The sequence below is a fragment of the Syngnathus floridae genome, chromosome 10 (assembly GCF_059516105.1).
Source record: "Syngnathus floridae isolate MCC-2025c chromosome 10, RoL_Sflo_1.0, whole genome shotgun sequence".
In the NCBI taxonomy this organism is placed as follows: domain Eukaryota; kingdom Metazoa; phylum Chordata; class Actinopteri; order Syngnathiformes; family Syngnathidae; genus Syngnathus; species Syngnathus floridae.
In genome coordinates, this window is record NC_142422.1 from 9,392,104 (window position 1) to 9,409,095 (window position 16,992).

Here is a 16,992-nt window from a genome sequence, read left to right on the forward strand (position 1 = left end):
ATTAAATATCAATATGACTTGAGTCAGAATCAACAGTGTTTGATATCATATTGATCTTATATCAAGCACGTTTTTAATACAAAATGTATGTCAAATTGACATCAGATCCCCACTGGGACTTATCCCAAATCATCTTTCCCCACAAAAAATGAATGGAAATGGCTTTCATCAAAAGCCCATAAAAATAATGTTATATTGTTTACATTGGTTTGCGTTCAACACCCATTGTGTAAAAGTAGGCATTGAGTCTGTCATGGCTCTTTGGAAGCTTATATGAATTAAAAAAAATATTTTTTCTCAACAAAGAGTACTATGAAATATGTTTTGAAAGTACTGCACTTGTGAATTTGCTAGTGCCGCATGACAGCAGACTGGGAAATGAAATGAGCATAAGCCGAATCGCTAAAGTGCTTGTGGGACTACCAAATGGGCACTATGCACACTAATGCCCATTTTGAATGAACTTTACAGGTTTGAGTCAAATGCGTCGAAAATCTGAAGCACTTCATTTTTAGTTTGACAAACTATAAGTGCAATAAACATCTTAAAGCATCTGATATGAAAAATTGTTCACTATGCTACTTGTTTCAAAGACAGTTAAGATCACTACGACCACACAGCATTTATATCTCTGTTTTAATTTTGCTTACAAGAAAAAAGATGAATGATATGGCTCATTTCGAAATTCTAGCTGGAGTCACTCAAGTGTCATGGTACCACATTAATTTGTGGAGCTAGAAAAAAAGGGCAGGAGTCTAGGTACTGTATTAATCATGCTTTAATAATATACATGGACATCTGATGCAAACCACGGGCACAGGTATTGCACATATAGGCACAAACTGTCATTTGCTGTGAAACATCAACTTTCAGTTAACAATACAAAAGGGTCAACTTACAGTAATAAATCTCTGCTTATCTGGGGGAAGATAGAGAAAAAATGGATTTTACATTAAAGCTTTGGCAGAAGGATTAAAGCTCATTTTTGGACAACTCAACATTACAAAACTGATACAGACATTTCATCTTTTGTTTCCCAAAAACTGAACAAGTGCTTTGATTTTCAGCAAGGATGACCTGGGACAGTATCTATAAAACAATAAGAAAAATCATCTACCCAGATGATCATCTTATTGAGAAACTATAAATAAACTATACACTCATTAATAAATATTCCCTTCCATGTCATTTTTCTTAAACTCATAGTAAATATAGTGATGGACTCACAACAGCGGAAAGGTGTTCAGGAAAAGCAAAAAATATAGGTATTTATTCTCCAAAATGCTTAAGTGCTTCTAATTCAAAGTGAGCTGTGTGCCTGCAAGTCGGAAGCCACTATACGTCTGGCTTGTGAGCAATGTGACGAAGGGAGCGCAATCCCACGATGCAACAGCCTCTGATGAGAGCGGCAATGTTGACTGGAGTGCTTTTATCCACACCGTGTCGCGAGTATAGCCAAGCCACTGTGGGGAGCACAGGCGCCGCGACGGCAACCAGATCCACCAGAAAACTGTTGCTCCAGTATTGCTTGGTGATCACACCTGATTCTGGTGAAGGATGTTGTTTCTCTGTGCTCACCTCAAAATCCAGCTCATCCATGAACCGCGGGTTCTCCACTAGTTCTGAGTCGCCCATGCCTGAGTCAGTTGTGATGACTTTGCTGTCAAGTGGAGTCGGGGTCAGCATGTTGGGTGGGGGACAGCTCAAGTCAGGGAAGTGTGCAGAAGTGGCCGTAGGGGTGTCCAGGTTTGGGAGACCCAGAACAGTGCTGGAGATGGACAAAGTCTGCCTTCTACTCCCTTCAAGTTGGAGAAGCTGGTAAAGGAGAGCCTGAAGGTCATGCGACATCGGCATTATGTCAGTCTGGAGATTCTTATCTTCGGTCTTCTTAACAGAGCATGAAACGCAGCTGTTGATAGTAGCTGGTATGGCTGGTGGAGATGGATTGGATATTTCCGATAATATGGACATTGCAAAGCCTGATTCGATCACAGGTTTCGGCTTGTTGATGGAGTCCACACGAAAATCTACTGGAGTGGACATGAAGACCTGCTCCAAAATATCACCTCTGTTGGCCATCTCGTCATTTATTAGCAGCCCACTGTCAGCCATGGCCTCCACCCCTTGATCACCTAGCTCCATTCCAATTTCTTCATCCCCAACTACCTTTTTCCCAACTCTATCAGGGCTCTGAAAGAGGAATTCTTGTGTGTTGTCTTCTTGAAGGTTGGCACCACTCTGAGCAAGTTCCATGCTTTGCAAGAGGGCCTCCAGCTTCCTGTTTTGGATGTTGATGTCGATGAAGTACTTCTGTATTCCCTTATCTTTTTCCATCAGGCTGCTCTTCATGGTCTCCACAACCTGGCGCAGCTGTTTGATTTCCTTACGGGCTTCTTTGAGGGACAGTTGGGCCTCAACCCGGTGACACTCTTCCTCAATCCAGTCTTCTCTCATTCTGCTGAGTTGGCCTTTGAGATCCACAATTTCTGCCTCCCTAAAAAATAACAAAAACATTCACTGTCGTTTGAAGATAATGAGGAAGGCATTGCATGACTTTCCTGTCGACTGCCAACTATCTCGCACTAGCCAAACTGAGCACTATGCAATATTCATTCCAAAGCTGAATCCAGAAGAAAGTTTCATGCAAGACCAAACTCGAACATTGTCATGACATTTGCGGGGGGCTTATGTAATTTAGTCAGACAGTCAGTCGAGTGGAGCTTCAGGAGGTGGCTATTACATCACATCTACAATCTCACATCTATGATGCCCAACACACGCATAATTAAAATCACCACTACACTGGATGCTAACTCACCTGTCATGAACCCTGCTGTCAGATTCCAGTAGCTTTGTTTTCAGGTGTCTGATGACCACTTCTTTTTGCTGCAGAGGGGTGAGGTATTGCTCAGGGTTGGGGGGTCTGACTCCATGGTTATCGCCACATGAATGGTAGCGGCTGAAGTTTACTCTCCTGTTGGGGAGAGAAATTAATTTAAAACAAAAATAAACAAAAGACTCCAACTATTTATTATAAAACACTGAAATCACTGCATGCAATAGGTAATTTGTCTGAAAGGGTTTTACCAGGACAGATGTTTACTGGAGCTAGAGAATTACTGTCTGATGCTGGATTACTGGCATGCAGACAAGAGACAGAATTCTAGTTTATCTAAATACATGATAGGGCTATAATCCTAAAAAATAATCCCGACACCAATTGTATGCATGGCATCATTCTCCAATAATGTGGTTTTTTTTGTTGTAGAGGATGAGTAGGAGGAATTGGGCACAAACTAGTCTCTTTCAACTGTACAATTTCCTGATAACCTGAGACACTTGAGGCTTTGATGAAAGTGTTCTGCCTCTCATCCACAAATAATACAATTGAAATAAAGAAATGTAGTGAAACAAAAGATGCATGTTCTTTATTGCTTGGGAAAGTGAAGGCGTGGGATAACTTCATAATCAATGCCCTAGTCATCTCATGGAATGATTGTAAATCTATTATGCTCCCCACACCCTTTGCCCTAAATTAAATGCGTTAGTGTCAGCTTTCAAATGACTGTAAACAAGATAAAGTGTTAAAAAAACAGCTTGACATATTACAAATGTAAAAATATGAACCTGGATGTAGGGCTAGAGTTACAGCTGCTACTATTGGTTGACGATGCAGCTCTGGGTGGAATCTGGTAAGGAGCGTATAGCTCTGCATCACGGTTGGAGGACGGGCTCCCTGCTGGTTTGAAGACTGGGAGCAAACTGATGTGGGCAATGTGAAGTAATTATAATGAAGTAAATTAATGTAATGCAAAAAACAAACATTCTTCCACGTCTAATGAATTAAAAACTTGGGAGTGCAAAAGAATATTAAAATCAGCATACCTGCGAGAGAGAGTCTTCTTTCCAGATTTGGTGAGGCTCTCTCTTCTCTTTAGGCTCCCTGTACTGCTGGAGGAGCTAAAATCTGCCTCACTTCCTGCAGAAGGAAGAATTGTATGTTACCAATTGCTGACTCAAATAATGCTTGCTTTGGTTGTCAAGTCATCAATGTGCATCAAGGAAACAAGCTCAGCAGTTCTGTCCCAAATGCTGTCACAGCGGGTTGCAGGATTGACACAAAATGATGATCAATAGACAGATTGAAGCTAAAGGCAAAAAAAAAAAATCTGACATTTTATTGAAAATGAAATGTCATCCAAACCTGAGAGACAGCTCTTGTTATCAAACAAAACCATAGTGCTGTGACCAGTGATGACTGTGTCAAACTAATTGGGCAAAAACATTTTCTCCACCACTTTGGGAGTCGGCTGAAAGTCTGTTCACATTCACCCAGTCAAGTAACCTCCCACTAATCAGCCTAATTGCCTAAGCCCCAGAACATTTTCCATCGACAATCAATTTATTCCTCCATGGAGTTTTGTTTCACAAACTGTATTTACAGATTTAAGATTGTTTTTTTAAGATTTTGTTTGTTTGTTTATTTCGAACATTAAAGAAATACAAGATATAAGTACAAAAGTACAGAAAATGATAACTCCATAGTACAATAGAACTTAAAAAAAAGAAAAAATGATATTGCATTATAATTTTCCCTTTATTGTAAATTCATGTTTGTTCAAAAGGAAGTAGAAGGAAGCCTAAAATAATCTGATTTAAGATGGAAGAAGAGGGATAAGATAACTTCCCCAAAGTTAAACACACACGAGTAATGATTCTCTCCTTTAGTTGGCACAATTTTTGTAAGATGCTGATACATTTGTAATTTCATGGAGATAGTTGGAGACTGGAAAGGTTTTCTTTTCAAACAATAAATAAGCAGAAACAAAGCACGATAATCTAGTTTTGCTTCTTCCTTTACCTCTGGTTTTCATGGCCGACCTCAGCGCCTTCTTGTTCTTTGGCGTACTCCGTGGTTCACGACTGCCCTCAGCAATGACTCGTACCCTCTTCACTTTGGCCTTACGCTCGGGGAGTGTTGGCGAGCTGTGAGCACTCTCCTCTGAGCCTGACGGAGTTTTGGAGGGGGACACAGACTGACTAGTGGGGCAGCCGGTGTCATCTATATTGTAGATAGGCACACAGACAGTAATAACCAAAACCAGACACACGAGAGCTTGACCTTAAGCGCATACACACACCCCTTTAAAACTGCTGGGTTAAAAATTGGACTGACCCAGGAAGGTGGGTTAGAGAAGTTGTTTTGTAAAAAATAAATAGGGGTTGTTTTGTACAAAAAAAATTGTTTTGTTGGGCTGGTCCAATTTTCAATCCAATTTGGGTTGTTTTTGACCCAGTTTTACATACTATCTATGTATATCACTGTATCTATATTTATATATTTATATCTACATTGATATCTATGTATCACTCGCTCAAGTAGACAGACAGACAGACATTTGGCACAGAAATTCTTACCCGAGTAAAAACTGTTGGTGCTGATCGTTCTTTTGGAGTGATCTGAGCTGACGTCACACTCTTTGCCCTCCTCCTCTGAGAAAGGAGAGTCAGAAAGAGGAGAGCCATTGCCCTTTGGCTGGAAGGGATGGAGGACCAAACGTGGGATGCGACTCCGAGGGCTTCCTTTCTGTGGAGACTTCTTTTCCTGCTTGTATGAAGTTCACATCCATTGAGTGCCACGTGGTGTCAATATGTACTGTAGTACACTAAACATACCAAATGATGTCTAACAGCAAATTCATAACGACTAACCTCATACTCCTGGAATGGTCCCATTGCGTTTCATGTAGTAGATTCTCACTGATCACACATACAAAACAAAAAATTTGAACTGAGTTTTGAATCGAAGTGACAAACAGTAAACAAAGAAAAAAGGCCCTCTTTGGGTTGCATCACTGCTACAATAACACACATGCATAAACGCAAGCGCACACACACATTACACAAGCCAGTACAGATGTCACAAGAAGTACAGAGCCGACACATTCTAATATGACCACCTTATGAAACAAACTGAGTATTGACACTAAAATTCTAAAAGGGCATCCTTATTGCATTTCACACTATCTCAACGCTCTTTTCTAATGATCGGATTGAACCAGGATACACTTAAATCCAAATTCTAAATGTATTGAATTAAATGCCGACAAAAGCCTTACAGCTTTAATGATGACACAAGGATCGACCATGTGTGCTCAGTTCCCACTCAGATGGCGAGAATGCGATTGTGAATGATCATTTTTCAATATGTGAAGTGATCATTCCAGGGTGGGTAGCCTCCAATTCTTGGTAAACAGAATATGTGATATCAAAAATTAATGGGTGGACGAATGACTTTTTTTTTTCGCTTTCCCCACTCAGAATGTCAAACCTTAGGCACAGATCCCAGATAGGCAAGAGTCGAGTTACACCATTGAATGGTTGACAGTCTCTAGTCAATCTATAATGCATGGTTTGGGGTTGTGAGGGGCAGTCGAAGAACCCGTATAAAAGCATCGCAAGTATGAGGGGAACGTGCACACTCCACGAATAATTTCAATTTAATTTTATGATTATGTAAGGCCAAATTTCCCCACAGAAATCACACCACAGTCCACCTAACCCAAAAGCAAAAACAGAAAATGTTCATATTAAGGTGGAATTTTGGCATTAAAATAAAACAAAGACCGAAGTAGAAATCAACTCTCCATGGATTAACTCCCCCCCACACACAGCTAAACAAAGAACAAACATTTTGTATTAATGCTTTGAAGCTAAATAATGCAGAATGTCTTCTCATGCTTGAATAAAATCTATTGTGTCATCACTTCTGGTTTGTTCGCTGCACTGCTTCTCAGCAGCTTTCTTTAATGGGTCAGTTGCATAAGTGCAGATGTGATGCATCTTTCAATGCTCCTATGATGTAATTGACCCCGAGATTTTTGTCCTGCTTGGCTCTTATCTAAAATGTCCGGTCTGTATATTCGTTATTTTTTATCTGCACCAATACATATTTATTGAGATTATAATATGCATTTATGTATCAACCATTTACTGGCCAAAAGGAAATCAGATGATTTTGTATGTGGATGATGATAGCTTTTTAAATCAAACCACAAAGGATGGCGAAAATAGAGCAAGGTGCCATGGGATTGAAACTCAATTTTTCATTGTCAGACTTCAAAATAGAACAGAGATCTAGGTGACCTCCATTATGTATTTTAGATTCAATATCCTCACCAATCCAAGTACCATGGTACATGATCAGATGCACAACAGAATCAAGCAGAGAAAAGCATTTACCCCGGTGCCCTAGCAACAGTCTTAGCAACAAAGGGAATGCTGAGGAAGGGAGCATTTCTGTCCACATTTACACACCTTGTCAATTTCTTCAGCTCATCCTTATACTATTTCTTTCATTAGTAATGTTGAAATGTTAAGTGTGGGTGCTACCAATTGACAAAATAGAAAGGCTTTTACATTCTGCATGCCTTTCATTCTGTGTAAACAAACTGATTTGTATGTGCACGTTTTAAACAGTCTAGTTGTAAAATCTTTTAATCCCCTCCAATCCAACTGCTTTCTAATGATGATCCACACATGGACTCATGTCAAGCTGTTTATCTCTTTATTCCATCAATTCAGCCTATGTTAAATCGTTCATATTTGGACATCACGAATGATAATCAACTAGTACAATGTGAATTTACGTAAAGCCTGTTATGCTTGCATTAGATTTTCTGCAAGTATGGTACGAAGCAATAAATAAATAAATGAATAAATAAATAGATAGATAAATAGATAAATAAATAAATAAATAAATATGTAACTCTGAGATTGTGGACCTTGAAACAGATGCCGTCATCACATCACACTGAGACAGTAATGCTTTTGAATCATCCTCATAAAACTCTCTCTCTCTCTCTCTCTTAGGCAGATAGGTGTCATCTCGCTATTAGACCGTTGCAATAATTCTGAATTAATTACTAACAACAGCAAAAAGTTGAAGTCCCCAACTTATTTTTTCAAAATTTCTGTCTTCTTTTGTAACTCGTTATTCAATGTGTTTCCTTTGTATTGATGCCCCACCTAGAACAATTAAATGTGTTTTCCCTTTGGAATAAACACATACACAACCGAATTTATTTCAGACCGGTCTCCAAATAGTAACATTATTTGCATCGTCATAATAAACAACATAGACCCCCCCCCCCCCCCCCTCCAGCCCACCCACACACCTGTTCTTATGTGCGCAGTTCATTTGTTCAGAAAAATCCCTACAATATTCTTGATACAAATGTCTCCATCAATACGCTCACCTGATGTTTTGCAGCAGTCCCACGAAGACGGTTACGCCGCACAAATACACGTCCAGTTTCTGGTATCAGGTTGTGTTCTACAGTACAGATGGACCCGGAGAAGACATACACCATTGGACCTCTGACTGTGCGCGCACATGATGACGAGCATCCTCTGGGTGTTACATAACGCATTAACTCTTGAGTCGCCCTGTGAGCTGTGCAGGGACAAAGATGAGCAAATACGGAACGGCACATGTAATCCATCCCATGGGATCAGCATCGAGATCAAGAATCAATAAAATAACGATTGCATAAATGTTACAAGTTAAGAACACGAAAACATTTTGATGCAATTCAAATTGCTCTCCATGGTACTGAACGACGGGTTGTGGGGTGCTCGTGTCTTATGGCTATTATGTTCGTTCTCTATTCATCGTTGTAAATAAACTCCGCAGATTCAAATAAGACAATGATGCTTTGTTTTGGCAACACGACGCTGCAAGGTACTGATGACTATTGGTCAACGGAACACGTAAAGCTAAAGAAAACATCTAAAACTGCCATTCTCATCCTATCCGTCCTATCGAACCTATTGCATGTGGGTGCTCATCATTTGAAAGCGAGCTAAAGTGGACTGCCATCAGAGTCTTAATGGTCGCTGGATGGAACTGAGTGAAATGTCAGCACGTGACCAAACAAACAACGTTTTGACGTCACTGATGTCCTCTGCTGGAAGTAACGAGTAATGACTTTTTCCTTAGCTGAGGTCGCTAAAGCCCTAAAAAAACAACTCACCAATTTTGTTCGTTTCTGGTCACGTAATTGTATTGTGGTTTACATGAGTGATATCCAAATACTATTATAATATTATGCCTTCCCTCGCCTTGAGTATTCATCAGATGCGTGTATCTCAAGAAATTATCCAATTTAATTTATTTGGTTTATAAATAATCAATTCACGACGGATAATATACAACATATTTTGCATATCTGTATGGAATAGAGAAGTCTTATGTCGCATAGTGTAAGCGACGTGATAGAACAACAAAATACTCCTCCACTAGATGGCAGAAGGTACAAAATAGTATGCATATATCCCTTCCCATGAGCTCTTTGTTTGGAGCTCTTTATAATAATAATAATAATAATAATAATAATAATAATAATAATAATAATAATAATAATAATAATAATAATAATAATAATAATAATAAAATAATAATAATAATAATAATAATAATAATAAAATAATAATAAAATAATAATAATAATATGTAAATACCATGAAACAAAACTGAAATTCGGAACTCTTGCATGGTATCCAATCCATCTTTTGATTAGATTCATAAATGTTTTCAGTGCAAAACAAAACAAGAAGAATTGACCTTGCTGTTCCACGATTGCATGTGACGTTAATAGGTATGTCTACTTACTCAAAGGCACAAAGTATATAAATTGATCTATTTCAGTACTTTGTTTCAAAAAGTAAAACTATGCAACTATAGTATTTCAAACACGTGCACAAAGACACTTTTCTATTTCTAAGATCCTTTACTGTTCCTTTCTTGAGAGGAGTATGAGACGTTTAATTTATCAAACGTTACCAACTTTTGCAGTTCATTTCAATAGTGAACAATGAGACACTAGAGGTCGCTAAAGCCATTCTAAACGCATGTTTGTCATTGACCAGCTGTACTGCACGGGACTTCGATGTTCTACAAGTTTGGCAAGGATCGGTGCACTCAATTCTGTTAATTAATGGGATGCTAAATCCCCCTTCATAATACGCAGGTGTCCAGTGACCATCAAAAAAAGAAAACTACATGCAAATATATTTTGCCATGGTTGCATAATCGATAATGGTTATTTTGACACAGGTTTATGATCACTAGTAAGTGCTTTTCAACAATCTAGACGTAAAATCTTATCTAATCTGATCGGATATGTCCTTGGAGGCTTTAGTCGCAACGACTTTAAGATAAAGACTATTATTGTCCCCATCCCATATACATTTCGGACTAAAGACTATTTTACTCTTTCATTAACGTGAAGAAATCTGCTGATCCCACACGAGTCGTAAATCATCATTTATGAATGTGGTTTTATTTTAATGGCATTGGAATATTTGTAGGCACGCATATTTTTGCATGTTTCAGGCTCTATCAGGGAAACAATAAATAAATGAGTTGCGAAACCACAACAAAAACTTTCCCACATGGATTCCCGGGTCGCTAGTATGGCCTTTGGCTCCGTGTTTGCAAGTGGATGTCATGAAATTGGGAAGCACCGGGCGACCGTGGGGGCGTGTTTCAATCGGCCTAACAGGCTCTGCTCTTGTGTGGAGTCCAGAGCGCAAAACGCACTTCTCGAGGGCGCAAAGCAATCTTACACCCTGACGCGCAGACCATCTCCGGCTCAGGCGGACCCCTCCATCCAAGGGAAGGAAAATACGAATCTTTCGACATTCGACGTCTCCCCCTCACCTTCCAGCCATGTTTGCATTTCGAGTTGTTACGCTTTATGTGGGCCTGCTCCTTGTTTTCCTTTGGAATATACCATGTTTCCAGTCAGCTGCTATCATCTCTCCCTCTAGCCCGAAGAGGAACAGGGGAGCCAGGCTCCCTCATCAGGGCGGACAAAGGTCAACCAAACTCCTAAAAGACATCTTCGCCTCTTCTCATCATATGATGGGCCAGCATAAAGAAGACCTTAAGGACGATGTCGTGCCGCACGAGTACATGCTCTCCATTTACAGGACGTATTCCGCAGCGGAGAAGCTCGGACTAAACGCGAGCTTTTTCCGCTCCTCTAAATCTGCCAACACCATAACAAGTTTCGTGGACAGAGGAACAGGTTGGTTTGGGGCCGCGGCCAGCTCTGTCACATTAATCTTGCAAAATTTTCTTTTTGGTTGAATTACCTGACATTAAAAATAGAAGAAACTCTGCGAATTAGAAAATTGAGAAAACCATGCAATTGCGGTTGGATTAATTTGCGGATACATAATTTTCTCACAAGCACAAAACTTTTTCCTCTTAGTCTTTCGCGCTAGCAACTACACTTAACCCCTGGGTAACACGACAGTAAAACACTAATTGAGACGCTCTCTAAACGAAGGTTGTAAATCAGTGTCAGTGCGGGCTTAAAAAAAAACTCCACGGAAATGGGAAACCAAATATTCCACAACAGTTTTGGTTTCAATGCACAACACCTTCAAATATCCATGGAAATTAATTGACTGCAGACAGTCTATGGAGAGAACTACATGGGAGCGAGTAACAGGTGTTTGAGGCATTAATAGTGTGGTAGCCATTGCTTGGTGATTGTCATTTCAATATTGCAATTGAAATACAGGTACCCTCCAACACATGCACACATCACAGCCTATTTATTAATCGTGGACAGTGCACATTATTTGTAATGAATTAAGTCAGGCAGTCAAAAATAAAAATTATTACAGCTCTCCGTTCAACATTGGACTCGCTTTTCTAAATACGCAGTCAGAAATAAAAAGTAAATCATATGGTAATTCCAGGTTCATCGTGAGACGCAAAACGAAGTCAAAACGAGATTTCAACCTTGTGCTTTTTGCTGTGTGAACGGATGCGATAGGACTGGGAGGGGAGGGGGGGGGGGGGGTATGTCGCACTCTTTGCCGGTGATTGTGATGTGGCGTGTCAGTGGCTCTGACCCCGAGTCGAGACCCTCTGAGAGCCGCATGGCATCGAACGGCTGATTGGGGTATTTGAGCTCAGTCATCTAATTGAGTGTTCATGTCATAACATATCAAACACTGTCTTCTTCCGTATTGACCCAAAGGCCACGAGGATGCATAACCAAATGAACGACTTCGCCGGGGGAAAGGTAAAACAACAAAAATAATAACCATTTCCCCTGCTGTGAAGTGATTTGTATTATTTTATTGTTGTAGCAAATTCCCTCACCAATTACAATTCATTATGGAAAATAGACTGCCTCACGTTCAGCTTTGTTTTTTAAGGGTCCTCACAAAATCCCTTAAGTGTTGCATTTTATTAGGGAACCTGCAGCAGTTAACTCAACTGGGAATAAAACTCAAGGCAAAATTGAGGCCTGCTTATATGCACAAGCATGCGCTGCGCCTTTACTCACCAGCCCATTTTTAAGTGTTATTTGCAGATTATACGTAAATAAGATTTTTATTGGACTCAATATTATTTTAAAAATAAATAGGCCTAGACATGCATAATTTAAGGCTATACTTTTGAATGTAATTTCAAGATGACAAACGTTTCAAAATTCTATAACCACTGTGGTGTCATTATATCTCATTTTATTAATTGCCATTGAAATATTGAAAAATATGATTTGCATTTGTTGAAATACGACAAAAATTGCGTAGAAAGTAATCTAACGGAATCTCGATATTAAGAAAACCTGGTACATTCTTGTCTGTCAACACGAATATGTCAGTAATTTCAACAGGCTGTTCACCCAGTCGGTTCAAGGGCCATTTTAAGGGGGATGTTGTCGTTGGCAAGATGGGATGAAATATAAGAGGGGAAGTGCTTTAATGAGAAAGATGGGAATTCAGGCTGTTAATTATTTGGTGAACTTGTATTCGATTTTGTTTAAGGTCTTGTTAAAAAAAGGTAGAAAAGAAACGTAATGCAGACCAGACGCGCAAGTCACAGAAACAAGCACAAGGTTTCAATCTGCTTTTTACGGTTTTCCTCGGCAGGGTTCACGGAGGGAAACTGACAAGTAGAATCAAATATCTATTTAGAATAACTTGAACAAATCACAAGTGTGTACACACGCAGCCTTGTCACTTTTATTTTTCCAAGAAGTTTGATATTATGCTGCATGGTCAACCAAAGCAAGCGTTCATTCTAACGTTTTTTTCCTTCTCAACCAGAATACACAGTATTTAAACAAAGTAATGAACAATATGCATGTTTCACGATTTTACGTGCTAAAATAGACGTATGTATTAAAAAAAAAAAAAAAACAATTGTCGCGCCATACACCAATGATTATTCTTTCGCTCTCCTTTTTAAACTTATATTAAAATCGTGTGTTTTTCGAGTCTGCCAGGCTATAAATCGACCATATAGGTCAAATATTTGCTTTAGGCTTTGCAAAATTTTGTTTTTTTCTTAACAACAGCGTCAGATTGATGGAATCTTTGCCCCCCCCCCCCCCCCCCCCCGCAGTGCTCTATAATGCATTGTGTATTGTTGCCTTTAAGCAGCACAAACTTACCCCAACTTTTTTGTTGTTGTAAAAATCGACAATACTCTTTAAAATATATACGTAAATAATGAATAAATGCAAATGTTTAAATTAATTTCGATATCGCACAAGAACCAATGAAGCCAGGACTATAAGCATAATTTGAGAGCGATGGCAATTTAAACGAAAAATGTCGTTAATGATGTCGGCTTATGTTTGAGACATGCGTCCTTAAAGAAAACAAATGACAACAAGCAAAAATATATGCTTTTGCAAACGGCCTGGAAGCCTGCGTGCTTTGGAAATCTAGGTTCATTTTGAACCCAGATGCGCGATTTGCTAGGGTATAAATTAAAAGGTGTCAAAGACCGAAAGTTTGGAGCTTGCAGGTATGCAATAAATAATGAGATAAATAAATGAATAAATAAACATGCAAATAAATATAGATACATCATTTAGTGATCAACTTTCCCCAAACTCAGATGCAAATGTATTTCATTGATCATTTAACAGGCGCAGAATCGATCAAGAAATGACTTAAAAGTACGAAATTATGTATATGGTGCGCTTTTTCATGAAATTGCACGTCTCGATGTTATTTATGTCAATACACGGTCCATTTTATTCAACTTGTGCCTCTGTAAGGGACCAAACTTTTGCGCAGAACGGTAAAATACATAGCTATTCAAGTATAGTAAAACACTTATTATTATAATATTTTCGCATTAACTCAAAATTTCAATGTATATGAAGAGAATGTTTTTTAAGCACAAAATGGATAAAAATAATGAATATGTGTTTTTCTATCAGGTTGGTTTAGTGTGGGTTTTGGAGGGGGGTGGAGCTAAGGCCTCTGTGAGTCCCCTCCCTCCCCCATCTGAACACTGTACACCCTAAGTGAATCTGACTGCAATTATTTTCCTCTTTTATCCTTGCAGACGATCTTTTGCACCCTCCTCTGCGAAGACAAAAGTATCTGTTTGATGTCTCAACCCTTTCAGACAAAGAGGAGCTGGTTGGGGCAGAATTAAGGATATTTAGGAGAGCGTTGGGAGACTTACAGACGACAGGCCTCTACCACATCCAACTTTATTCCTGCAACTCTGATATGCTGCTGGACTCCAGACTGCTGGACCCTTTGGACGCTACCAAGTCCAGATGGGAGGTTCTGGACGTTAAGGACATGTTTAAATCTCTTAAACATCATCACCATCATGAACATAAAGGGAACCATCTCTGCTTTCAGCTCAGAGTCACTCTCAGTAATTCCGACAATGAGTTGGACCTCAGGGTGCTGGGTCTGGACAGGAGCGGGCGGTCCCAGCAGGAGAAAGCCATCCTGGTGGTCTACACCCGCTCTAAGAAAAGGGAGAACTTCTTCAACGAGATGAAGGAGAAGATTAAGTCACGGAGGTCTATCAAGGAGATAGAGGTGGTGAGAACTTCAGCGGAGGAGGAGGTGGAGGGGGAAGGTACGCCCCTCAGCGGGGTCAAAGGGGAGGGGCCCCGGAGGCGGAGGAGGACAGCGCTGAGCAACCGCCATGGGAAAAGACATGGGAAAAAATCCAAATCCAGGTGCAGCAAAAAGGCGTTGCACGTGAATTTCAAAGAGCTGGGCTGGGACGACTGGATCATCGCACCCTTGGACTACGAGGCATACCACTGCGAAGGAGTGTGTGACTTCCCGCTCAGATCTCACCTGGAACCTACCAACCATGCCATCATACAGACTCTAATGAACTCCATGGACCCCAACAGCACCCCTCCAAGCTGCTGTGTCCCCACCAAACTGAGCCCAATCAGCATCCTGTACATAGACTCGGGCAACAATGTGGTGTACAAGCAGTATGAGGACATGGTGGTGGAGCAGTGTGGGTGCAGGTAGCGGCCAATCAACTTAACATGATTTTTTTTTTTAAAAGACAAACATAAAAATCCATGACGATAAAGGTCGAATGGGTGGAAGAGTCCTTACAGGATACCTCAACTCGTGACATCCACATGGGACGCTTGATGTGATACTTGCTTATTTATTCTAATTCACTGCTCACAAAAATGCACACTCTCTGCCTTAAAGTGTTATTTCCCAACCATGCAAAAGTTCCTAGTCATCAAACAGGCCCTTGTTTCCCAGAGATGTGTTCATTGTGTGACAAAATCCCATTGGATGCCACCGTGCACCTGTTCGTGCTGTGGCTGTAGAGCACAGAGGCTTTTTGGCTGCCAGCGTTTGGACTTGCAAGCTCTTGTCGTGCAATCCTGTCCGTAGGGCCGACTCTTTTGGGTCTGCATCCAGCTCATAATTGCCTCTGTCCGGCTGGAGCCATTGAAGGCTGTACAAGTGCATGTTTTGAAAAAAAAAAAGAAAAAAAAAAAGAAGAAATGAAAGGAGATAGAATGTCACACACACACACACACGCACACAGGCACACACAGAGTCAAAGAAGAGGAGCTAATGCCTTCAAGAGATTTTTGCCTGACTGCAGACCGGGCTGGAGGCGCGATGAGGGTTAGCGTGTGCTTTTGTGGACAGAAAAGGGCAAAACGGACTTGCTGGCCCTCTGTTTTTGTAAAAAGATATTGTCTAAAGCACACACATGAGGTGAACCTTTTTTTTTTTTTTTCTTTTGCTCAAAAGTCTGCATCGTTATGAAATGCACTTCCGCAGCTTACTGCGCCAAGAAGATATTTGAACGTTTGGTGAGGAAAATGTAAAATGAGAGACTCGCAAATGAAGCGATTTTAAAATGCACATTAGCTTTGAATGCACTGCTGTTCATTATTTTTGAGCTGTAAATATTTTGTATAGTCGATAACTTTACAAAGTGCTCAGAATGAAGAAATGAGAGAACTGCATTTCTTTGTACATATACAAAATGCACTCAAATCGGTATAATTTCTATTCTATAATTATTTTATTATTTGTGATGTACAGAGTTTCATGATAATCATATATTTCTTACATTGATAAGAGTAATTTAAGGTGTATTCAATATTTTTTTTTTTTGCAGAGGGTGGAAAATACCATTACTGTCTACCTCATCATTGCGTATTGGACCCGAGTTTTGAGGTGCATTCAGTGTAAAGAGCTTATACAGTATATAACAGATAATCTATATTCATATTTTAATGGATCCACTCCCTTACTGTATAAATAAAATTCAAAACCAAGTCCACAAGCCTTGTATTTGGATTAATTCCACCCTCATTTTGTTTTGTGTATTAAAACCAATAAAACATTGTTGGACATGTGTACTACAGTGAAATAGGAAAAGTCAATTATTTGTCTCATTTTCATCTCATTTCAGTATTTTAAATTTGTGTCGATCAAAATGTTTATTCCTTCCAGAAGTCATGAGTATAAAAATACGATATGACTTTATAAAATGTTGTAGTCTTTAACAATACTTCCAATGTCAGCAATGTATCAATGGAGCTCAGTATGAAATGTTATGAAAAATGAACACACCAAATCATGCTCGAGTATCAATTATTAAATGTATAGTTGGATATACTTAGCAGGTCTTTGTTGATGCTT

At 39.6% G+C, this 16,992-nt stretch overlaps 2 protein-coding genes across 6 annotated transcripts; one reads left to right on the forward strand and one right to left on the reverse strand.

Moving 5' to 3' along the window:
- Positions 1-760: 760 nt before the first annotated feature.
- Positions 761-8,417, reverse strand: sybu (syntabulin (syntaxin-interacting)). 5 transcript variants are annotated; one of them, XM_088388000.1, is made up of 8 exons: positions 8,259-8,417; positions 5,713-5,760; positions 5,419-5,605; positions 4,862-5,008; positions 3,886-3,979; positions 3,628-3,762; positions 2,819-2,974; positions 761-2,494 (listed from the first exon to the last, which is right to left on the reverse strand). In XM_088388000.1, exons 2-8 carry the CDS (start codon positions 5,734-5,736, stop codon positions 1,336-1,338), a joined length of 1,902 nt encoding a protein of 633 aa, XP_088244126.1. In that variant the 5' UTR covers positions 5,737-5,760; positions 8,259-8,417; the 3' UTR covers positions 761-1,335. The 5 variants fall into 5 exon arrangements, with proteins under 5 accessions (XP_088244126.1, XP_088244124.1, XP_088244125.1 ...); XM_088387998.1 differs by having other exon boundaries at positions 4,862-5,062; XM_088387999.1 differs by having other exon boundaries at positions 5,419-5,608.
- A 2,052-nt stretch (positions 8,418-10,469) lies between these two features.
- gdf6a (growth differentiation factor 6a) lies at positions 10,470-16,720 on the forward strand. Its single transcript, XM_088387014.1, has 2 exons — positions 10,470-11,093; positions 14,393-16,720. Exons 1-2 carry the CDS (start codon positions 10,733-10,735, stop codon positions 15,337-15,339), a joined length of 1,308 nt encoding a protein of 435 aa, XP_088243140.1. The 5' UTR covers positions 10,470-10,732; the 3' UTR covers positions 15,340-16,720.
- The last annotated feature ends 272 nt before the right edge of the window (positions 16,721-16,992 follow it).

Bases quoted from the DNA above. Each gene is read 5' to 3' on its own strand.
- sybu (XM_088387997.1), bottom strand. From the start codon at position 5,736: ATGGGACCATTCCAGGAGTATGAG. The intron at 3,980-4,861 runs GTAAAGGAAGAA...TTCCTTCTGCAG, and splicing joins GTCGGCCATGAAAACCAGAG to GAAGTGAGGCAGATTTTAGC. The intron at 2,495-2,818 runs GTGAGTTAGCAT...GTTATTTTTTAG, and splicing joins GACAGCAGGGTTCATGACAG to GGAGGCAGAAATTGTGGATC.
- gdf6a (XM_088387014.1), top strand. From the start codon at position 10,733: ATGTTTGCATTTCGAGTTGTTACGCTTTATGTGGGCCTGCTCCTTGTT. The intron at 11,094-14,392 runs GTTGGTTTGGGG...TTATCCTTGCAG, and splicing joins TTTCGTGGACAGAGGAACAG to ACGATCTTTTGCACCCTCCT.